This window comes from Delphinus delphis, chromosome 2, assembly GCF_949987515.2.
Source record: "Delphinus delphis chromosome 2, mDelDel1.2, whole genome shotgun sequence".
Taxonomy (NCBI): Eukaryota; Metazoa; Chordata; class Mammalia; order Artiodactyla; family Delphinidae; genus Delphinus; species Delphinus delphis.
Window position 1 is genome coordinate 153,091,865 of NC_082684.1, and position 24,369 is coordinate 153,116,233.

The following is a 24,369-nucleotide window of genomic DNA, read 5'->3' on the forward strand; positions in this document are numbered from 1 at the left end:
CCATGAGCCTCTTGTTCTAATGAAACCCGGCTTACCGGCACACCACTGGTGTGCTATTTCTCTGTGTTTCTGCACACACTGTTTCTTTTGCCTTCCCCGATCCTACTCATCTTGCAAGGCTGAACTCTTCATAAAGCCTTTTTCATCCTTCCTAACTGGTCACTTTTCTTCATTTCATAAGTGCATTTGTGTAGCACTTATAGTGCCTTATGTATAGTAATTTGTGTGTGTTTTGAGAGCTGCCTTATGGACAAGTGACATCATTTGTTTTTGAATCCTCAGTGTCTCAAATAGCATTTGACCCCAGAGATGCCAAGAGAGGAAGCCCTCATGGTGTTTATAATGAATCTGGGAAATCATAGATACTTAAAAGTGGTTGTGGGTTGAATTGACAGTAGAAAAAAGCCTTTCAAATCTATAAATTCTAGTCTGTAAGTAATGGTTATTTTCTTGTATTTCCGTTCTTCCCCTGTTCTTTCTTTTCCTTGCGAGAAACACATAGAAAAGCTCTTGCCATCCTTGTTTGCTGTAATAAGTGAGTGCTCTTCCAGGGGAGGAACAGGTGTTTGTGGGTGTGAGGGGACCTAAGTGAGGTTGGGCCTGCGGGCCTGGACCTTTGGGTTTGTAGGGAAGCGGGATGTAGTGCTGGCAGGGACCCAGCTCTGCACTGAGAGTGAGGACTTGGATGTTGTGTTTCCTTTCTGCCTTTGCTTCTTGTAGAGCTAATGGGGACAAAATATTTGGAAGTTTTTTCATTTTGAGTGTACAGTATTTTGTGATATTTTCCTTATGCTTGCTATTTTCTAAATACTTGCTATCTTTGGTTATGGTGTTCCACAGTGATTTCTAAAAAGGGACAGAGAAATTAAAGCTGAGGTTTTTAGAAGCTGCTTTGAATATTTCTGGATGTGGAAGAGAGAATATTACCTTCCGTAGAAAGAACTCTGGCTTGAGGAGTCAGAAGACCTAAGTTCCATCACCTGAGCCCCAGTGTCATCCTGGCACAATTGCAGGATGGTGCAAGGATCAGATGAGAGTACGTGAAAGAACTTCCAAAAACTGTGAAGCACGTTGGACCTATAACATAGTGTAGGATTTCAAAGCCAAAGAAGACAACCTCAACCTCATCTTCTTCAGAGGGAAGTGCCGTAGTTGTGCATTTGTTCTTTTAATGCATTCATTTCATTAATATTTATGGAGCAGTGAGTGTTGGGTGCTAGGGCCGAGTGCCTTGCTCCTCCCACCAGACTATAAAGCTTTCAGCCTAGGGGCAGAAGACATGTTAATACACGCTTAAACAATGATTAAGAAGACGTTAATAAAACATACTATAGGGACTTTCCTGGTGGTGCAGTGGTTAAGGATCCGCCTCCCAATTCAGAGGACACAGGTTTGAGCCTTGCTCTGGGAAAATCCCATATGCCGCAGAGCAGCTAAGCCTGTGCGCCACAACTACTGAGCCTGCGCTCTAGAGCCCACGAGCCACAACTGCTGAAGCCCGCAGGCCTAGAACTCATGATCCACAACAAGAGAAACCACCGCGATGAGAAGCCCGCGCACCGCAACGAAGAGTAGACCCCGCTCGCCGCAACTAGAGAAAGCCCGCGAGCAGCAACGAAGACCCAACGCAGCCAAATAAATAAATTAATTAAATAAATAAATTTAAAAAACCATACTATAGTAATAGTAATAATTTGTATATAAATGACTTATATTAAATATAGTTGTACAGATAATTGTTGCAGGTCTCTCAGAGACATACAGGGTGGTTTTATTACTACAGAGTGCTGCCTGGGTTGAATGAATACTTTCTGTCGCACTGGAATTGGGGACCAACACCGTTCATGTTGCTCAGATTGGGCTCTTAGTTCTCTCAGGGCGCAGTTTGGCCTGTGAAGTACCTGCTCCTGGTAACGATGGGCCAGCAGTGGGCACCTTTGCTGTCTCACCAGAAACAAGAGGGTGTCCGCTTGATCTGCACGGAGTCCCTCGGAAAAGGGCAGGAGGGTTGTGGGGAGCTAACAGGACGAGGTTGGGTTTCTCTAGATTAGCAAAACCACCCAGCTGGGTTCTTGTTATGAGCTGTTTCTCCAGTCAGGCACCTGTGCTGGTGAGTTATCTTAATTTTTTTTTTAAATGGTTTTTTAATAATCTTTCCTTCCAGGAATTGTAGGCACTTATTATTTTCAGCTTGTCCATTTAGGTCTGTAACCTGTACATTTTGGAGGCCTTTTGTTTTTTCTTTTGTTTTAGTTTTTTTGCGGTATGCGGGCCTCTCACCACTGTGGCCTACGCCATTGCGGACCACAGGCTCCGGACGCACAGGCTCAGCGGCCGTGGCCCATGGGCCCAGCCACTCCACAGCACGTGGGATCCTCCCGGACCGGGGCACGAACCTGCGTCCCCTGCATCGGCAGGCGGACCCCCAGCCACTGCGCCACCAGGGAAGCCCTGTTGGTTTGTTTTAATTAATTAATTAAATTTATTTTTGGCTGTGTTGGGTCTTCATTGCTGTGCACAGGCTTTTCTCTAGTTGTGGCGAGCGGGGACTACTCTTTGTGGTGTGTGGGCTTCTCTTTGCGGTGGCTTCTTTTCATTGCGGAGCACGGGCTCTAGGCACGCAGGCTTCAGTAGCTGTGGCACGTGGGCTCAGTAGTTGTGGCTTGCGGGCCCTAGAGCGCAGGCTCAGTAGTTGTGGCATACAGACTTAGTTGCTCTGTGGCATTTGGGATCTTCCTGGACCAGGGACCAAACCCGTGTTCCCTGCACTGGCAGGCAGATTCTTAACCACTGTACCACCAGGGAAGTCCTGCAAGCCTTTTGGTATAAATTATGATTAACAAATGTAGGGGAATAAGGGAAGTGACTTGTGTCAATTTCAAATGATCCTAGAATGGTTAGGGTAGGTGTGACTGCAGTAACAAACAGATCCAAATGTGTAATGACCTCACAATCCAAGCTCATTTCTCAATCCCATAACAGCCTCAGGTGGTTGCAGTTTTGTGTCTGTGTGTGTGTGTGTGTGTGTGTGTGTGAGCGTGTGAGCATTGTGCGGGAGGAGTGGTGCTCTTTAAAGCAGTTATCCGAGGACCCAGCCTGCTGGAGGGTCTTCCTTTTCGAATGTTTGGCCTCTAAGATTCTCTGGGGTCACCCTTCCCTTCTCTGGATGGGAGCAGCGGACGGAGGAAGGAGCAGGAGAGGCTTTTATGGGCCAGGCCTGGAAGAGGCGCACATCCTTCTACGCACATTCTGTGGGGCCTCCAGCTACCAGCACGATGGGGAAGCGTGGACCAGCCATGTGCCAAGGAGGAAGGGGACTGACAGTCTTCACCACGAAACCAGGAGCAGTCCATTCTGCTTTGTGTGACTTGTTTTTTAAATTGTCTTGCAATCAAGAAGATGACAAAATGAAGCTAGGCGGATTACAACAGAATTGAGTCATAGCACATACTTCTCATTCAATAAGCGTTGGAGGAAATAACTGTTATTTGCACAATGTCGTGCTAAGTGCTTTGAGGAAGAAGCTGATGAGACATGTTCCCTGCCTTTTCAGGGCTGGTGGTCTCATACAGGTTTAGTGATGATCGTTCCAGGGGGGGCTGAGGAGAGTCTAATCTCCAGCAGTGTGCCTGACTGGGGGCGGGGGTGGGTGGGACAGGTCATCATCAAGGTGAAGAGATCGGTGATTGGCAGAGGACCGCACTCCAGGTGATCGCCACTTCAGAGTGAGATGCAAGGCCGGGACCTGCACCTGCGGTCCAGTGAGGCGTCTCTCTGTGAGAGGACCATCACAGAAAAAGCAGCGTGGGAATGAGCAAAATTCTGTTTGACAAATGGTTTTCATACTTTTCCAGTGTGTTTCTTTCATCACATCTGAGGGATGTGACACATTTCTGTTAGTTACTGTGGTGGAGTCTCCAAGGGTACAGATACCCACTGTGGCCTGGAGATGATTCCGCTGGGCCTCTGGGACCTCACGTAGTTTGGTTGTCATCTCCCTCCATCCCTTTAACGGTGCACGTTTCTCACCGACCACTTTAAGTTTGCTTCTTGAAGAAACGCGAGCAGCTTCTAATAGTGCCCTTGGAGAGCGATGCAAAGGGCACCTACTGCTCAGAGGACGGAGGAGCAACACAAGGTTTGGGGACTCAGGGAAGCAAGAAGTAGCATTTGAGCATCTTTATTTTGATAAAGTTATATTTGAGCTGCTGGTTTAGAAGTATATTAACAAGAACAGAAGGTGGTTAGAATTTTACTGTAGTAATTTTAAATAACTTCACAAGAACATTGGTGCTGTTAAAATGTAGGCATCTTTTAGGAGACTCAGCACAGTGTGGTCCACGTGTAATTCTGAGCTGCTGGGCTTTGTGAGCCTCTGCATGGGTGTCGCTAGGCACTTTCATCTGTCTTGTCTGGTTCAAACCACATGACTGTGGTATTAACTCTGCATGTTAGCTTGTCAGGGTCCTCGTTGTGATGAGAAGGGGACCAAGGCTGTTAGGGAGGAGGTCTCCCGGCTCCGGATCCGAGTGCATCACACGGCCTTTGACTTAAGTGCCTTGTTAACTCCGGAGACAGGTGCGGGGGCCCCAGCTCCCCGTGCAGTGAGTCACAGCGCTTCATCTCGCAGAGACCTGAGAGGCAGAAAGAATAGTCTCGGTTTCTGACCTCTCACTGAAGTCAGAAAAGTAAGAACGTAAAAGTGCTAGCTCTGCCTCCCAGATGAGCAGTCAGGGCTGTGAGGACCATTCCAGATGGACAGTGTAGGCGGCTGTGCTGGTACCCAGAGGCCAGATGGCCCAGTGTGGGCACCTCTGTCCCCAGCTGCTAGCCTTTGCTCTGTGATGGCTTCATGCAGGACCACTCTGGGCTGTACCAGGACTCTGGAAGCAGAACGCTTCCTGCAGGTCTGTACCAGCGTCAAGGTCCTGGGTCATATGAATTTGAGGGTTTGATATTGTTAATCTTATTCGTTTGTGATTTTATCTATGGAACCTTCTTTAAATAAGATACTGTCTGTTGATAATTTTTCTAGACTGTTTCCAGTTTTAATTCTGGACACTGTATTTGCCAGCTTTGAAACAGTTGGGAATGTTTGAAGAGAAAGCAGAGATCAGTCTCATATCTGGAATCTACAGGGTTAGTGGGTTTATCGGCTGGAATTCTTCAACTGCTTCTGTAGTTGACCCAAGTGTGTTTGGAGCACCTGAATTAGGGGCCAGTATTCGTCAGTATAGTCATTCCAGGGTTTCTGCAGGGAATTCGTTCCAGGACCCCCTATGGCACCAAAATCTGAGAGGGCTCAGGCCCCTCAGAGTCCACCCTGTGGACAGGGACCTGTGGATCCCACATCCGCGGATTCAGCCAACCACAGGTGTTGGTGTTTTTCATCTGCAGTTGGTGGAACTCGCAGGTGCGGAACTCATGGATCCCAAGGGCCAACTCTGTTCTGCAAGGCCCATTGTAGCTTCCTTGTGTCTTCTGCCAGTCAGCCCAGAGGTCCCCATTCAGACAAAATAGCAATTAGGTTGTTGGCTTTGTAATATGAAGAATTTTGAGCAGAAGAGGTAAACTTTCGTGTCTTATTTTTAAAAAGAATAATCAGATTTCAAGCTTTTTTTTTAATGTGGAAAATTTTCAAATTTATTGTTTTAACATAGAAAAACTGCACATTCATTTTTTCTGCCTCTGTAAGTATGAGGAATATGTTCAACAACAAAATAATTATAAAACCATTATAGTGGAGGGGATTTTTTTGTTCATAATAAGTAATTAAGATATATGACTTGGCTTTTTTTTTTTAATTAATTAATTTATTTTTTGCTGCATTGGGTCTTTGCTGCTGCGCGCCGGCTTTCCCTAGTTGCGGCGAGCGGGGGCTACTCTTCGTTGCATTGCACAGGCTTCTCATTGCGGTGGCCTCTCCCGCTGCGGAGCACAGGCTCTAGGTGCGTGGGCTCAGTAGTTGTGGCGCACGGGCTTAGTTGCTTCGTGGCATGTGGGATCTTCCCGGACCAGGGTTTGAACCCGTGTCCCCCGCACCGGCAGGCGGACTCCCAACCACTGCGCCACCAGGGAAGTCCCTTGGCTTTTTAAAAGGTATTTTCAGTAATACAGAGTAGGCTGTAATTGGACTGCTGATATACTTCATGTCTTGCCATTAGGTGACATCTTTATAATTTGAAAGTTATTTCAATGTTTTATGCAAATCAGTCACATCTAAGCTTTGTTTAACACAATAAGCAGATGTGTATATTTGTGTAGGGTTTTATAGTTTAACAAGTCTTTTGGAGTGTGTTTTCTCATTTAATCATTGTAACGCCCCTGAGTCTTAGAGAAGCTAAGTGACCAGGGGTCCTCCGGCCACTATGTGGCCAACTTAGGGCTCACACCCAGTTTTTTTCCTTTTAAGTCCACTGTCCCCTCACTATGTGACACTGCTTTTATCCGGCTGAGCATTTTTTAAAATAAATTTATTTATTTTTGGCTGTGTTGGGTCTTCGTTGCTGCATGTCGGCTTTTAGTTGCGGCGAGCGGGGGCCACTCTTTGTTGCGGTGCGCGGGCTTCTCATTGCGGTGGCTTCTCTTGTTGTGGAGCATGGGCCCCAGGCGCGTGGGCTTCAGTAGTTGTGGCTCATGGGCTCCAGAGCACAGCCTTAGTAGTTGTGGCACACGGGCTTAGCTGCTCCACGGCATGTGGGATCTTCCTGGACCAGGGCTCGAACCCATGTTCCCTGCATCGGCAGGTGGATTCTCAACCACTGCGCCACGAGGGAAGCCCGGCTGAGCATATTTTTAAGTACTTCTTCATGACTTAAGAGTTATACCACTGCATTGTAACTCTGAATTCAGGTAGTGAAAAGGTCTCTAGCGTCCTTTCAGAGGGGCCTGTAGAACTATTTCTGTGTGTAGAAGTAATTTTTAAAAAGTCTTGAAATATCCATGAAGTTTTTTTAAACTTCCATTAAACCTTGAAAGAATAAACTGAAATTTGGAAGGATCATTTCTGAAGAAGCTAAGGGCTGAGGGGAGTTATTAAGTTTATAAACTGTATCAGATATACTCAGTGGTGTCTTGGTTTCAGAAGTTTTCAGGCTTACAGGAAATGTTGAGTGAGATTCTGGCATTTGATACTACAGTTTACTGGAGTATTTTTAGCATCTGAAAATATGGTACTGGCAGGAACTGATTTCTCTGTTGACCATCTCCTGTAAAGGGTCACGTTTTTATTTTTTTTTAATTTATTTTTATTTATGTTATTTATTTTTGGCTGCGTTGGGTCTTTGTTGCTGTGCACAGGCTTTTTCTGATTGTGGCGAGCAGGGGCTACTCTTCGTTGTGGTGCAAGGGCTTCTCATTTCAGTGGCTTCTGTTGCTGCAGAGCACAGGCTCTAGGCACTGGGCTTCAGTAGTTGTGCCTCGCGGGCTCTGGAGTGCAGGGTCAGTAGTTGTGGCACGTGGGCTTAGGTGTTCCGCGGCATGTGGGATCTTCCTGGACCAGTGATCAAAACCATCTCCCCTGCATTGGCAGGTGATTCTTTTTTTGTTGTTTTGTTTGTTTGTTTTTGCGGTATACGGGCCTCTCACTGTTGTGGCCTCTCCCATTGTGGAGCACAGGCTCCGGACGTGCAGGCTCAGCGGCCATGGCTCATGGGCCCAGCCGCTCTGCGGCATGTGGGATCTTCCCAGACCGGGGCACGAACCCGTGTCCCCTGCATCAGCAGCCGGACTCTCAACCGCTGCGCCACCAGGGAAGCCCTGGCAGGTGATTCTTAACCACTGCGCCACCAGGGAAGTCCTTAAAGGGTCACTTTAATTCTCTTGTATCTGTTCTTGTCCTCTTTTTTTTTTTAAGTGTAACTATTCTGTTTTACAGTAGTGTAACTGTTCTATTTAATGCCATAAGGAGGTAGTTAGATCTTACATGCGATAAAATGCAGAAATAGGAATGAAAAAATACCTGGCAGAAAAATGACTAATATAAACAAAAGTATTTCAATACTCTCGAGACAGAATTCTAGGCACAGTCACTGCTGTAGTGTTTTGCTGAGGGAGAATATGAAATTTCCTCCTCTGAAGATGCTGAAAAGTGGGCTCTTTTCTCTTCTACTTGGGGGCCTTGCTCCTGTCCTATTACATCAGTGCCCGATGCTGAGATGCTCTCGGGGCTGAGAGGGGTGCATGGGGTGGGGTGGGGTGCATGGGGAGAGACATACAGCAGGGGTGGGAAATCTCCTGTGACTGTCCGCTTAGTGCCTTCTGCTTCTCAGACTTGGAAAAGCTGGTGTATACAGGGGACAATGCATGAGTATATTTTGAAAAGCTATAGCCAACTCTTAAAATATTTATGGTTATTATGATAGTATAAATGGCCTGGCTAAAGTCAAGGAAAAGTTGCCAGATCTCCATTTATCCATTAGTGGCAACTTCTTTTTGAATGAGCACTTCATGATCAGGGCTTCTACAAAGTGTGATAGGTGGAAAAGAAGGCTATTTTAGGATTCTCAAATCCTAAGGAAGAGATGCAAAGAAACTATAAAATGACTGAAAGTTGATGGGAATATGGGGAAGAGGGAAAGGGCTGGCTGGGGTGGCCCACAGCCACTGTATTCCTGAAAATTAAGGTTAACTTGCTAGCTTGTAGAATTGGTGATAACTAACAAGTGTCCCATTTCTTCTGCCTGTTGATACAAAACAGTGAGACCGTTTAAGCGGAAGCATCTTACAGCCGTCGACTGCCAACATCTGGCTCGCAGTCACTTGGCCGTGACCCAGCCCTTCGGTCAAAGATGGACAAACAGAGACCCGAACCACGGTCTCTATCCTAGACCCAGAACCAAAAGAGGGACTAGAGGTATGTCTTTCCCCCAAATATCTTGCGTTTCAGAATCTGTAGTGTGTGTGACCTTTGAGTATCTCCCGGTATTTGTAAATACTGCTACTGTGATCTTGTGGTTCTGTTGCAGTAGTTTGACACTTTTTCACTATTTGTGAGTTTTCTGTGAAAATTCCATCCTATCATAGTGGTTGGTAAAAGCCCCAGAAAAGCACGGCTGAATGAATTCCACTAGCTGGCTTAACTTTAACGTGGTAGGGAACACGTCCCAGCATCACCACGATACCATTCTGGAACCGTCGTGATTTCCTGACTCTTCAGCAGTCCTCTTTGTCCAATCCATCACTAGGTCCACCGTCTCACTCTTTTTCTCCCAAACGTCCCCTCACTCAGTGCTTTTACGGTAGATTGTGCGCTCAGTCACCTCGTACCTGGGCTGGTGCAATAACCCTCTCGTTGCATTCAGAGTTTATTTTTTCCATATCAGCTCGAATATCAAATAATGTTCCTGAGTACCATTTTCTGTCATGTCACTGCCACTCTCAAGAACCTCCAGTGTGGTATGTTCCCTGTTACTATGAGGGACTCAGGTTCAATCCCCTGACGTTATTACATGCAGGCTCTACTTCTGGCAGATTGTTTTCCTTATGACCCATTTAGTGCCAAGTGAATTCCCACTTTCGTTAATACCTGTTTGTATAATCCAGATTGTCTTATTTCCCTGTGATATATCTCATTTCAGAATCCAACTCGGATCTCACTGGTCATCTTCAATTCTTGTGATGTGATTGTAGTCTCTGTTTCCCACTTTTTGGAACCACTGTAACCAATTGTATGAGGCAGTTTTAAACTCGGTGGTTATATAGTGTTTGATATTTTGTCTGTTTTGTGTGTATAAGTCAACTTCTCCTCTGTGTTGTGAGTTCTTTACTGATAAAGACTTATCAGCATGTGTGTTTCAGCATGAAGTCCTAGCACTGAGCAGGTGGTAGCTCTTCATAAATATTGGTGTAATTAACTCCACAATTAGAAAACATCAGAATTTAACCCTGGCCTATTGCAAGGTGTACTGTGGTCCTCACACCATCCAAAGACTGGTCTCTGTCCCTTTCCAAATGTGTATCTGACTGTATGATAGAGCCCGATATAAATATTTTTTGGATTAATCTATTTATATAATTAGTTGACCAATAAAATACATCCTTGTCTCTTTCCTCTATTAAAATAGATAATTGAAAATTAGTTTGTCTTATTTGGGTCAACAAAGGGTCATCAGTCATTATTCACTTCTCGTTCACCTTGTTTGGGTTCTCTCTCCAGGTCGAGGATGCCTGGGATACAACCCTGAATTCTTCCTCGCTGGCCAGCAGCGGCGCACCAATGACATGGCCAAAAGCAATTCTGTGGGCCAGGACAGCTCTAAGGACTCGGAGGACGAGATGATTTTTGCTGCAGAAGGCCACTGCGCCCTGCCTCAGGGAGGTGATGGAGCAGTACGGCCACGCTCGTCAGGGAAGCGGTCTCGGTCCTTCGAGGACGAGAGGAATCAAGCCACAGGGACCAGTCAGTGGGATGGGGTTTCTAGGAAGACCCCACGGCATCATCTGTCCCTGTCGTGCAGACGGCCCAGGGAAGGCAGGCAGGAAGCAGAGGACGGTGTGTCGTGGTTCTCTGCGCAGCCTGGAGAATCCAGCCAGGAGGTGGAGGACATTGGTCCTGATCCTGTTCCTGACTCTTACTATGGGCTTCTTGGGACCTCGCCCTGCCAGGAACCCCAGAGCCACATCTGCAGCCTGCCCAGTGAGGTCCTAAGGCACATCTTTGCTTTCCTCCCCATGGAAGACCTCTACTGGAATCTGAGCTTGGTGTGCCACTTTTGGAGGGAGATAATCAGTGATCCACTGGTACGGAAAGCGCTTTTTGTTCTCTCGTGTTTTCTCTAAAAAGTCCATGGATTCGCTTCACTTAATGCATACTCCTGACAATGGCATTTCTTCAGAAATGTTGGTGTCCATTTGCCTGCAGGATCAAATCCCAATCTCCTGGAGGCAACCGGGACCTTCTGTGTGTGTCCCACCTTATTATTCCAGGCTCATTGCTGACTTCATTCCAGTCCATTCCTGTATTCTGTCCACAACCAATGATGTTCTGCTTCCCAACTGTGGACTGCACAGTACTTCCCTTATGTTGGTCTAATCTGCACCCCACTTCCCCCAGCTAACCAAAAGGGCCCCTCATAGCTCTGTTGATGTCTTTCCTCTTCAAGGCTGCACTCTTAGACTAACGCTTTCCCATTCCATCCCACTGAAATCACTCACTCTCTTCCTTGTGCTATTATAGTGATTTATACCTCTGTTCAAGCTTATCATGTTCTGTTATGGTCTTAGAGAGCCTTCTTCCTCCCTGTAAATTATTAGCATATTGCTAGAGGGCTGGTTGTCCTGTTTGTTTTTGCATTCGGCACTGTCTCACGATGTTCTACATACAGTAGGTGATTAGTAAATGAGTGTTGCGTTTAGTCACAAGAGTACCTTTTGAAGATGACACAGGGGCAGCCGGTGATCTCAGAAAGGATTTCCTGATACCGTTATCCTGTGCCCTGCCCTTCCCTTTGTTGTGTCATTATACTTCCCAGGTTCAGGTCTCCAGTAAGCCTGAGGGCTGGGAGAATGTTCTCCTTAGCTTGTATGTCCCTTAGACCAGACATTGGGAAGAAACCAGAGGTAGAGAGTTTAATTTATTCTTCAAATGCATTGAAGTTTAAAACCTTGGAGATGGAGGGAAAGGTGGATATATCAAAACTTGGTACATTTCTCTTCCAAGCCCAAAAGATTTTGGAGGAAATTTCGTATCGCTCTTGCTCCATTCTTTGCCTGGGGTCTTGTCTCCTACTTTCTAAGAAATATCTTTCTGTTTTTATTTGTGAACTCTGTTTTGGTTCAGTATTTCTACCCATTTAATTATCTCTCTGATGTGAACTGGGGATAGATGAGGTTTCACTCCATTCTGCTCGAGAGGATTTTGGGAGGATATCCCAGCTTATCCTTACCTCTTGATGTTTTTATCATCACCAGCAATGACTTGGTTATTTTCAGTGACCTTGTCACAGCTCTCATTTTCTTTTTATTTCTTGTAGTGTCTTTGTCTGGCTTTGGTATAAGATTATGCTGGCCTCAGAATAAGTCTGCAAGTGCTCCCTCCTCTTCAGTTTTTTTGAAGAGTTTGAGGGGGATTGATGTTAGTTCTTCTTTAAATGTTCAGTAGAATTTTTCAGTGAAGCAGTCTGGTCCTGGACTCTTAACTTTTTGGGAGGCTTTTGATTACCGATTCAGTCTCTTTACTAATTATTGGTCTGTTCAGATTTTCTATTTCTTCATCATTCAGTCTTTGTAGGTTGTGTGTTCCTAGGAATTTATCCATTTCTTCTACTATATCCAGTTGGTTGATCTGCAGTTGGTCATAGTATTCTTATAAGTCTTGTTATTTCTGTGACATCAGTTGTAATGTTCCCCTCATTTCTGAGTTCAGTTATTTGAATCTTCTCTTTTTTCCAAAATATATCTAAGGGTTGTCAATTTTGTTGATCTTGTTAAAAAAAAAAACAACTCTTAGTTTTATTGTTTTTTTTGTTTTTTTTGTTTGTTTGTTTGTTTTTTTTTTTTTTTTTTTTGCGGTACGCGGGCCTCTCACTGTTGTGGCCTCTCCCATTGCGGAGCACAGGCTCCGGACGCGCAGGCTCAGCAGCCATGGCTCACGGGCCTAGCTGCTCTGCGGCATGTGGGATCTTCCCGGACCAGGGCACGAACCTATGTCCCCTGCATCGGCAGGCAGACTCTCAATCACTGCGCCACCAGGGAAGCCCTTATTGGTTTTTTTTCCTATTTTTCTATTCTCTATTTCATTTATCTCTGCTCTTTAGTCTTTATTATTTCCTCCCTCCTGCTAGCTTTGGGTTTAGTTTGTTCTTTTTATAGTTCCTTTAGGTGTAAAGTTAGGTTGTTGATTTGTGATCTTTCTTCATTTTTTTAAAAATATTTTTAAAACATTATTTTATTTTTGGCTTGTTGGGTCTTCATTGCTGCATGTGGGCTTTCTCTAGTTGCGGTGAGTGGGGACTACTCTTCGTTGTGGTGTGCGGGCTTCTCATTGTGGTGGCTTCTTTTGTTGCAGAGCATGGGCTGTAGGCACGTGGGCTCTGTAGTTGTGGCTCGTAGGCTCTAGAGCACAGGCTAAGTAGTTGCGACACATGGGCTTAGTTGCTCCGCGGCCTGTGGAATCTTCCTGGACCAGGGCTCAAACCTGTGTCCTCTGCATTGGCAGGCGGATTCTTAACCACTGCACCACCAGGGAAATCCAGATCTTTCTTCTTCTTTAATGTAAGTTTTTATAACTATCAACTTAACTTTTAGCCCTGCTTGCACTTCATTCCATACGTTTTGATATGCTGTGTTTTTGTTTTCATTTGTCTCAAGGTATTTTCTAATTTCTTTGTGATTTCCTTTTTGACCCATTGGTTGTTTTAAGTGTGTTGTTTAATTTCCACATATTTGTGGATTTTCCAGTTTTCTTTCTGCTACTGATTTCTAGTTTCTATAGTGATTGAAAAACATACTTTCTATAATTTCAGTCTTTTAAAATATGTTAAGACACTTGTTTTGTGTTCTTGTACGTGATCTTTCCTGGAGAATGTTCTATGTATACTTGAGAAGATTGTATATTCTACTGTTGCTGGATGGAGTGTTCAGTATATGCCTTTTTGGTCCAGTGTTGTTTGTTCTATCCATTCTTGAAAGTGGAGTATAGAAGTCTCCTGTTACTATGTTGCTGTTTTTCTCTTCAATTCTGTCAGTGTTTCCTTCCTAGATTTAGGAGCTCTGATATTTGGTACATGCATATTTATAATTGTTATATTTTCTTGGTGAATTGACCCTTTTATCATCAAGTAATATTCTTTGTCTCTTCTAATAATTTTTTTTAAGTTATTTATTCGGCTGCATCGGGTCTTCATCGAGGCACGCAGGATCTTCATTGCAGCGCTCGCTGTGGCGCGCGGGGTCTTTGTTGTGGCACGCGGGCTTCTCTCTAGTTGTGCTGTGCAGGTTTTCTCTTCTCTAGTTGTGGCGTGGGCTCCAGGGCACGTGGGCTCTGTAGTTTGCAGCATGCAGGCTCTAGTTGAGGTGCGTGAGCTCAGTAGTTGTGGCACGTGGGCTTAGTTGCCCTGCAGCATGTGGGATCTTAGTTCCCCGGCCAGGGATCGAACCTGTGTCCCCTGCCTTGGAAGGCGGATTCTTCACCACTGGACCACCAAGGAAGTCCCTCTTCTAATAACTTTTGACTTAAAGTCTATTTTGTCTAATCTTAGTATAGCCACAACTCTCATGTTATTTAATCCTCGCTGAAGCTCTGAGCCATTAGTGTCCCTACAGGGACAGGACACTATTTCAGACAGGGAAATTGAAGCACTGGCTTTTCCCAGATTCTGTAAAAAGTTATGTTGGAACCCAAACCAAGAGCCCCCCCTTCTAGTTTCCAACTAAAATTTGTATAATGTTTCTACCCTATTTGCCCAGCTTTTGAATTGGAGACTGTGATTGTTTTTCAAGCAATTATCTATATGTTTGTGGCCTGATAAGTTCTCTAATAGCCATTGCCTGCATGTTGTTTTGGATTTTTTAAACTGTCTAGTTCATTCCTTGGAAAAAGCTGTATCACCGATACCTGATGAATGAAGAGCAAGCTGTCAGCAAAGTGGATGGCATCCTCTCGAGCTATGGCATAGAGAAGGAGTCAGACCTGTGTGTGCTGAACCTCATCCGGTGAGTCCCCGTTTCCTGGGAGGAAGTCAGTTTCCAAAGTCCTTTCCCAGAAATCAGCACTTACTGGATCACCTTTCCCATGGACGCTGCTGTGAATGTCTTACAGCTACACAGCCACCACTAAGTGCTCCCCGAGTGTGGACCCTGGACGGGCGTTGTGGAGTCTGAGGGATCACCTCCTCCTCCCCGAGGCAGAGGCCTGCGTGCGCCAACACCTCCCCGATCTCTACGCTGCCCCTGCCGTACGTGAAGAGGCTGCAGGGAGGGGAGGGTTGGGGAGGTGACACCTTTTCTCTTTGGAAGAAAGTGTATTGGTGATCAAATTTGGTTGAAGGTTATTTTAGATTTATTTTCAAAATCTTCCTTCAGCCTTTGCTTTGAAGCCTTAATCTTGTCATTGGTCCCATAGAGAAATAAAAGGCTACATTGTTATAGATTCTTTAATTTGGAAGGAATTTTAAAAAGTATTTCATCCAATTTCCCATTCTGTTGAGCGGTTCCAACAGAGGATGGTCATCTAGCCTCTACACACTTTGATTAGTAAGGACTTCTTTACAAGGCAGCCCATTGTATTGTTGACACCTTGGGTTATTTGAAAGAACCAGAGAAAAGAAGGATTTTGTACTGACGCACAGTGAGTTAATGAGAAGCTGGAAATAGTCTCCAGTTTCCTTTGTCTTGTGGCTTCTCATCTGGATAGCGATTCTTAAATTTTGTTTTGGAAGCCACATGCAACCTCAGCCTCATTCTGCAGCCAGTCGAGGGTTGGAAATCCAGCCATGTGCATTTCTCTGTCCATCTTTAGTGAAGTGATTGTCGATGGAGTGAGATTTGTTTCCCAGTATGGTTGTAGTGAAAGGTGTGTGGAACTTTGCTTTTGTGGATGCATTTTTAACAGGGAGGCTTGCAGTAAAGTTAAGAATGATAGTTATATACTTATATGTCTATTATTATTATTTTTATTTTTATTTGGTTGTGCTGGGTCTTAGTTGCAGCAGGCGGGCTCCTTAGTTGCGGCTTGCTGGCTCCTTAGTTGTGGCTTGCGAACTCTTAGTTGAGGCCTGCATGTGGGATCTAGTTCCTTGATCAGGGATCGAACCCAGGCCCTCTGCATTGGGAGAGTGGAGTCTTGACCACTGAGCCACCAGGGAAGTCCCTATATGTCTGTTATTGATATTTCCATGTTAGTGAACATTTTCTTAGACATTAATAAATGGAGCATACTGTGTCCATAATAATAAATTTTCAATAATTTAATATTTAGTTAACTTAATATTTAATAAGTATTAAATAATAATAACATAAATACTAAATTAACATCTTAATGCCATTGAATTGTCAGTCTTGATTTCCCCCTAAAGACTGCTGTCTTCTTTTGTATCCCCCAGTTTTTGTGCCTCCCAGATGGGCACCCATTTAATAGTGAGCTTGTTTGAGTTGCGTGTCTGGACCTCAGAGCTCACACTGACCTGGTGGTGCGGGTAGGGTGGGCTGGTGAGGAGGCGGGAGGATCACGTCTGTGCAGCGTCTTGCGTTAAGTACTTTATAAATGTTATTTAATCAAAGAAAACTTAAGAACTCAAACCCAAAAATGATGAGAAAGAAGGAATCCAGGGTAAAAGGAGACATGCCTGGTGTTTCCCATATGTCATTCAGGAAGTTTGCGCTCCGTTTAGATGGTCTGAGGAAGGTACACGAACCCCAAACCTGGCTTTCTTCACCGGCTGTCCCATGTGATTCTTACCGGTTGTGTTTTGGGTCTCGTCTCCTGTCCTGTCCACCTCCCTCCTCAGGGTGTCAACGTGTGGGCCTTGGTGGCGGCCATCATCCTCCTGTCCAGCAGCGTCAATGACATCCAGCAGCTGCTCTTCTGCCTCCGGCGGCCCAGCTCCACAGTGACCATGCCAGACATCACCGAGACTCTGTACTGCATTGCCGTGTTGCTCTACGCCATGAGGGAGAAAGGGATCAACATCAGCAACCGGTAACTGGCCCCCGCCCTGCCCCTTCCCCGCGTTACCGCTGGGCGAGCCCCACCACCCACTGCTCCGCCAGGTTCTCCGTGAGGTTTGAGTGCAGTGATGCAGGCAGGCGGGCTCTGTGAACGTGAGGTGCCGTGGGGTCGTACGCCATCCCCAAGATAGTGTTTACCTACAGGGCTGTTGAGCCTGGAGTGGACGGAGCCTTCTGTGTTCATACGTGGCTACATTTTGTTCCCCAAAGAGCACATCCTGGTCTGTCTCCTTTGCCTCTGCCCATCGCAGCCAGGCATCTCTCCCAGAACCGTGCTCTCCAAATATTTACCTCCAACAGTGCAGGTAAATATAGCTCAGCTCTAGGTATATTTAAACCCTTTTCTTCCCTTTTTTTCATAAAATGGTGGTACATATTTTATTTTTAGCAATGATTAGGAGTCTAAAAAACATCTGAGGAAAAATAAGATACAGGTCATGACTGAATTTGAAAATCTCTAATCTGCTTTTTTCCTGTTAGGATTCACTACAACATTTTCTATTGCCTGTATCTTCAGGAGAATTCCTGTGCTCAGGCCACAGAAGTCAAAGAGGAACCATCGGTCTGGCCAGGGTATGTCTGTAAGGGTGTGTGTGTGTGGACGTCTTTGATTCCTGACTCTCGTACTTGAAGAGGAAAAGGTGTTTTGTTTTAACCACTTTATTGAGTTATAATTTACATTAAATAAAATTCACCCATTTTAATTGTATAATTCAATAATTTTTAGTAGATTTACTGAGTGTGCAACTAACATCATAACCTAGTTTTAGAACAATTTAATCACCCTAAGGGGAGGCGGCCCTCCCCTTTTTTCTGGTTAAATTTTATTCGTCCCATTTGGTTTCCTGTTTCATTTTTGACAGTCTATCACCTGATCTTTTCAATTCCTTATTCTTTTCCTGATTTCTCTTCTGTAATGATTATAGCAAGAAAACAACCATCCAGCTGACACATGAACAACAGCTGATCCTAAGCCATAAGATGGAACCTCTCCAGGTGGTAAAAATTATGGCATTTGCAGGTAAGGGGGCTGCCATTCCTGGAATGCCTCTTACCACCTTACCCACCACCTGCCAGAATATCTTTACCTTAATCTATTATTGAACTGCTGCAATTAAATCATCTAAAAAGCAGTTGCCAAGGGATAAGTGCTTTTTCTTACCACTCCAGGGGGGCATCCACACTGGGCTTCCTGCTGAACAAATGGTCCATAGGAGTTTGTTTGTGGGGTAGATGCCACTGGGATTGATCCAGCCTATTATGTATCATCATATCTGCACAGACACTGATTGCTTATGGGGCGGTAGGTCATGTGAATCCCTTGTTCAGACAGTGTCAGGAGCTCCTTGATTTCTATAGGGTGAAGTCTGGAAGGGCCTCCTACCTTTGGTTCTAACATACATTACTCAGTCAGCTAATTGTGCTTCCTGGCTCTTAAAGTACTTGGTTGCTCTTTGAACCTTTGCTTATACTATTTTCTCTACCTGGAATGCCTTCCCGCTTCTTTTCTGCCTAAATATCGTACTAAAAACAACAGCCACTTTATCAAATGTCTGCCCTGTGCTAATCCTAACATTCTGTGAGGTTGGTTTATTTATTTATTTTTTGGCTGCACTGCGTGGCATGGAGGATCCTAATTCCCCAGGGATTGAACCCATGCCCTCTGCGGTGGAAGTGTGGATGGCCAGGGAATTTCTGGTTCATTTTATGTATGAGGTTTTAAAGCTCAGGGAAATTAAAATGATGTGGTCCAGATTAAATGAGCAAATACGTGGTGGAGGTGGAATTCAAAGCTGGATCTATTTCTCTCCAGAAACGTGCCTGTTCGCCTACCCTCCCCGTCCCCTACTTCCTCTATCTCTCTGCCATCTGACGTTGACCCCCGTCACTTATGTGTCTTCTTGGTGGAGGCTTCCTCAGCCCTTTGAGATCTCCGTGATTCTGAACTCTCACTGTGACTAATCTGTATTAACTGTTTGGTGCCTGATTACATAGGAAGAATAGCCAACACACACCTTCTGTAAACACCTCCACACTATGTCATTGATCTGTTGATCTTCAAACAGCCCTGGTAGGTAGGAAAGGAGGTGCTATTTTTCTTCTTTCATAGGCGAGATTTTCTTTTTTGTTTCCAGATCCATATTCTTTTTCACTCTACTGTGTTATCATTATTCTCTTTTTTTTTGTTCCAATTGTTCCAACTGTGTTGGTGTTTTATTCCCAACTAGATTGTAATGCAGGAACCTTGCTTTGTGTTTGTGACATGCCTAGTGTAGGGCTGAATGTGCAGTAGGTGCTCAGGAAATACTTGTTCAGTGGGTGACAGTTGACTAACTGAATAACTGAATGAAAGGTGGGGAGGGGGGGTAGATAGGATAGTTCAGAACAGGTTGGAAGGATCCTTGAATCTCATTTTCATGCTCTTGCTGTCGAAGCATGAATGGTGCCTAGGCCAGCATAGCTACTGTTTATGAGTTCCTCTGCTGGGTACCTGGGTAATTATCCTGCACACCCTATGAGGTCAGTGTTACCCACACAGGCTGAGGAGCAGACTGAAGTGGCCCCTTTAGAGCTGCAGGATCTGCTACCCCAACCCAGGTGGCTCTATCTTGAGTCTGCTGCTCCCTTCACAGCACTGTTTTTAATTTTCATCAGTACTGGAGAACTTGCCACTGTCTGGTCCCAGACAAGCGGGGAGATAGACATGGGTGGGACCCGATTATAGCGTCTGTGGGAACCGTTATTCCTGGTCAGAGGGTCACCTCCCTTGCTCTTGGCTTCCTCAGGTACTGGGAAGACCTCCACCCTGGTCAAGTACGCTGAGAAGTGGTCTGAGAGCAGGTTTCTGTACGTGACCTTCAACAAGAGCATCGCCAAGCAGGCCGAGCTCGTCTTCCCCAGCAATGTCATCTGCAAGACCTTCCACTCCATGGCCTACGGGCACATCGGGCGCAAGTGAGCATCATGGTGCCACTGTTGCCATTACGTCCAGTTACTGCTCTCACGTTGCAGTCAGTACACCACAGTGACTCGGAGAAAACTTAGTGCTTTATCTTCACTTACAGGCAGGGAATATGGCCATAGATTGAGTAATTTTTACTTCCCCCATAGAGATATATTGCTACTGAGGGAAGCTTAACACTGTCTCACTGAGGGAGGCATTTTCATGTCTCGAACTGAGGCACAGAAGGTCAGAGTGACTTGCCTAAAGTTCAGGGCATCACCAGTCTGGTTGACCCATTCAGGCTTTCCTCAGAAGCTGGAGGGGAGAAGACGGGGCTGAGGGGCACTTGTTCCAGGCACCCAGGGCCTCTGAGCCATGTCCTCTTGGACGAGAAAGCTTCAGGGAGCTTCGAGGGTCCCCCCCTGGGGCCTCCTGGAGTCTGGTCCACACCTTGGAACAGTGGTATCTGCTGTGAGCCACTTCGTCTCCTGGGTTATTAGATGTGAATTCTGGAAAGCGTAATGGAGCCCTTTCCAATCCTACGAGGACCTCACTCAGCTCCTCAGGCTTTTTTTTGTCACCTGTATGTGCCACTTCCAGTGACCTGGTGGTGTCATTGGAGAGAAGGGGGCAGACCTGGGGGAGACACTAAATCGCGAGTTGCCACAAAAGCCAACCCGGTGCCTTTGGGACGTGCATTGCAGGTACCAATTGAAGAAGAAGTTGAATCTCTTCAAGTTAACCCCCTTCATGGTCAACTCTGTCCTCGCTGAAGGGAAGGGTGGCTTCATAAGGGCCAAGCTAGTATGTAAGACTCTGGAAAACTTCTTTGCCTCGGCTGACGACGAGCTGACGATCGACCACGTGCCCATCTGGTGTAAGAACAGCCAGGGACAGAGAGTCATGGTCGAGCAGAGCGAGAAGCTTGTGAGTGTCTCAGTCCCTTTGGAGTTAGGGCTCGGGAGGAACAAGGGCTCAACACGGTGCCAGCTTGTACTGGTCTTTGATGTCTCTAGAGCTGCTGGCAGGAGGTAGAGGTGGAGGGGAGACCCTAGGCCAGTTGTGCTGGCTGCGAAGTATATAGGGTTTTCTGTGAAGAGCACTCATCTTGCTTAGTCCTCAGCCTGGTCCTCCATTTCACAGATGGGGCTCCTGCCCAGGGCTTATAAGAGCTCGTCGTGGGGTCTGCTGGTCCAGGGTCTAAAGATGTGATTCTCTTTTCTAATTTTTATCAAGTCTTTTCAGTCATTGACCACACTTTTTATGAATTAACTCTTGGTCATAAATCTAGAGGAATCATCCAGCCTTTCTTGGTTCATCAGATGCTGTGCTCCCTGAGCGATGCTCTACCTCTGGGTGTGGTCCAGCCCCTGGCTTTTGCCCATCTGGGCGCCTGACGTTGACATGAGGCCCTCGTGGAGCCGGGGGAGGTCGGGGGAGGGGGGCTGCCGTTCACCGTGAGCTGGGGCCTTTGCTTTGACCCCTGCACATGGACATGAACTCCTGATTTCAGGGTCATGACCTTCACATCACCGTGTCACTTGCTTTCTAGAACGGTGTCCTCGAAGCGAGCCGACTTTGGGACAACATGCGGAAGCTGGGCGAGTGCAAGGAGGAGGCTTACCATATGACGCACGACGGTACGCACGCGCCCAGTCCTGAGCCCCGCCGTGGACCTGCCTCATTCCGATTTCTGACTCTTCTGCCCCTTCTTGTAGGCTACTTGAAACTCTGGCAGCTCAGCAAGCCTCTGCTGGCCTCTTTTGACGCCATCTTTGTGGACGAGGCCCAGGACTGTACCCCAGGTGATAAACCATTCAGGACACCAGTAGTCCCAAACATATAGCAACAGTGTTGTGAATGTGTAAGAGGACACGTGTGTGCATAAGTCGATGATTCTTGTCTGTCATGAGGAGGAGCGCATGACGCTTAGTCATTCAGAAACCCTTTGCTGTCTGACTGTGGATTTCAGCACTTGTCTCTCCACCCCCACCCCTCACCCAAAGGAGACTTAATTTTCTCTAAATGTTTTGCTTGCGTTATTCTTAAAATATTGGCTGAGCCTAGGTCACCAGATGATTGGGTTGAGACTCATGTGGAGGGGGAAAAGGTAGTCAATTTAGAGTGAACAATTTGTGTTGTGTATTTTTCCAGTGGCTGATAGAAAATAGTGTGACTAGGTCATTTTGGGGCCTTAAATTATAATATCAGAGAAGATAACTTGCCTCATTTTATATTTGCCTATGTGGTTTCTTATACTCAATAATTTATTCAGGAGTAAAAATAATCTGCATTCGTAGGGTTAGAAGCTGTTTCTTTTGTTTGTTATAAAATCATTTCTTTGGACTGAGTGCACCTATGCTGGAGGGAAAGATAACTGTTGTCCAGTGTGCAAGCGTTTTCATCCTTTTCTGTCTTAAGTTTGGTTTCTTTTTGCTCCGTGGGTTGGTGTCGCTTCAGAGCCCTTACTTTCCATCTTCTTGGTCGCAGCGATCATGAACATAGTTCTGTCTCAGCCATGTGGGAAAATCTTCGTGGGGGACCCACACCAACAGATCTATACCTTCCGAGGTGCAGTCAACGCTCTGTTCACAGTCCCTCACACGCACGTCTTCTATCTCACACAGGTAAGCGCTGTCTTTTCTTCCCAGTCCCCAGACGCGTATATACACGCAAGCCTTGTGGCTCCCCACCCTGGTTCTCCAGTGTTGACTATGTGCCAGGCCCCGTGTAAGGCTCTTCATGAGGCTCACTGTGTGTAGCAAATCCGGGCCTCTAAGCAGTGGCTCTCCGTGGTTCTCAGGGGGTCTGCAAAGTCAAAACTGTTTTCATAATAGTTATCTGCCTCTTGCACTATGTTGACATTTGCACTGATGATGCAAAGTCAGTGGTGAGACTGTGGCTGAGAATCTCGGCTTTGGCACCAGCCGGTCCTAGCAGTTGCCTTATTCTTCACTGCAAGGCACTGAGTCAAAAAAGAAAGTAGGCAGTTCACTAAGAACATCTTTTGTTTTTAAGAGTACTATTTTTTTTAATATTTATTTTTATTTATTATCTTCATTGTAGCACACAGGATCTTCTGGTTGCAGCATGCAAACTCTTAGTTGTGGCATGCATATGGGATCTAGTTCCCTGACCAGGGATCGAACCTGGGCCCCCTGCATTGGGGGCGCAGAGTCTTACCCACTGGACCACCAGGGAAGTCCCTACTAAGAACATCCTTGATGGCACAGGAAAAATGATTAATTTCATTACTGTAGACCCTTGAGTCCGTCTCTCTCACAGTCTGTGTGATGAAATGGGAAGTAGGATGAAGTCCTTCTGCCCCTGCAGTGTGCTGCTGTCTGACCAGGAGCACTTTTGTGATTGTGTTGTGAGCTCCACCGCTGCTTCTTTCGTTTGTGCTTGAACGAGCAGCTGACAGACCAATTCTGGTTATTCAGACTTGGGGATTTGGCATTTTCTCAAAAACGCATGCTATGAGCTGTGACTTCAAGGAAAACAGCTGACATATGTATTGCCGAAGATAAACTTGCTTTCAAGTGAAATCCAGATTTTGGAAACCTTGTCTCCAGCATGAGCATGGCAATTCCTGGGGCCTTGATTATCTGGAAAAGCTGTTACATGTTCCTCCCCTTTTCAGCACTCATCTTTGTGAGGCTGTCACACCAGGCTGGATGCAGACAGAGCTCTGAGATTCGGCTGTCTTAAGCTGGGCACTAAAAACATTTGCAAAAATGTAAAAACAGTGCCACTCTTCTCTCTAACTTCTGTTTTGGAAAATACCATTTAAAAATTTTTTTTTTATTTTTTGGCTGCGTCGGGTCTTGTTGCTGCGTGCGGGCTTTCTCTAGTTGCGGTGAGTGGGGGCTACTCTTTGTTGCGGTGTGCAGGCTTCTCATTGCGGTGGCTTCTCTTGTTGTGGAGCACGGGCTCTAGGCATGCGGGCTTCAGTAGTTGCAGCATGAGGGCTCAGTAGTTGCGGCGTGTGGGCTCTAGGGCACCGCCGTGGGCCCAGTAGTTGTGGCTCTCAGGCTCTAGAGTGCAGGCTCAGTAGTTGTGGCGCATGGGCTTAGTTGCTCCATGGCATGTGGATCTTCCCGGACCAGGGCTCGAACCCGTGTCCCCTGCATTGACAGGTGGATTCTTAACCACTGTGCCACCAGGGAAGTCCTGAAAAATACCGTTTTAAAAATATGTTCTGTATGTTATCATGTAATGGGGTTATTGTTATATTGAAATGCACTAAAGTTGCTAATGTGGTAATTGTAGGTAGGTACAACTCACGTAAATGATAAGCATCTTTGGGTGCTCACTAATTTTTTAAAGTATGAGGAGTCCTGAGACTAAAAGGTGTGAAAACCACTGCTTTTAAAAACCTCACTTCTAGTAAGAGGATGTGAGACTGCCAGCGAAAGTGCCAGCGTCATCTAAACTGTGTTCTGTTCTTTTCTAGGAGGCCCTGTAGCCCACTCAGTGACCTTATTTCCTGGAGTTTCCCTTGTTTGCTGTAGTGACTTAGGGTGGTGTCAACCCAGAGGAATTTTTTTTAATAGACGTTTTTTAGTTTCAGATATATAGAAGAGTTGAGAAGATAGTATGGAAAGTTCTTACACATCCTACATTCAGTTTCCTTTATTATTCACGTCTTATATTCGTGTGGTACATTTGCTACAGTTAATGAACTACTGTGGATACATTATTATAAACTAAAGTCCATCGTTTATTCAGATTTCCTTGGTTTTTTACCAAATGTCCTT

At 45.7% G+C, this 24,369-nt stretch overlaps 1 protein-coding gene across 1 annotated transcript in view; it reads left to right on the forward strand.

Annotated features, from left to right (window-relative positions):
- FBH1 (F-box DNA helicase 1) overlaps positions 1-24,369 on the forward strand; it is a 45,093-nt gene that overhangs the window by 2,503 nt on the left and 18,221 nt on the right. The window contains exons 2-13 of the mRNA XM_060005998.1: positions 8,699-8,854; positions 10,157-10,740; positions 14,522-14,652; positions 14,759-14,894; positions 16,446-16,636; positions 17,146-17,238; positions 17,592-17,686; positions 19,452-19,620; positions 20,314-20,536; positions 21,162-21,249; positions 21,328-21,414; positions 22,100-22,236. Of these exons, the coding sequence (XP_059861981.1) occupies positions 8,699-8,854; positions 10,157-10,740; positions 14,522-14,652; positions 14,759-14,894; positions 16,446-16,636; positions 17,146-17,238; positions 17,592-17,686; positions 19,452-19,620; positions 20,314-20,536; positions 21,162-21,249; positions 21,328-21,414; positions 22,100-22,236 (2,090 nt within the window). The remainder of the gene's footprint in view (positions 1-8,698; positions 8,855-10,156; positions 10,741-14,521; positions 14,653-14,758; positions 14,895-16,445; positions 16,637-17,145; positions 17,239-17,591; positions 17,687-19,451; positions 19,621-20,313; positions 20,537-21,161; positions 21,250-21,327; positions 21,415-22,099; positions 22,237-24,369) is intronic.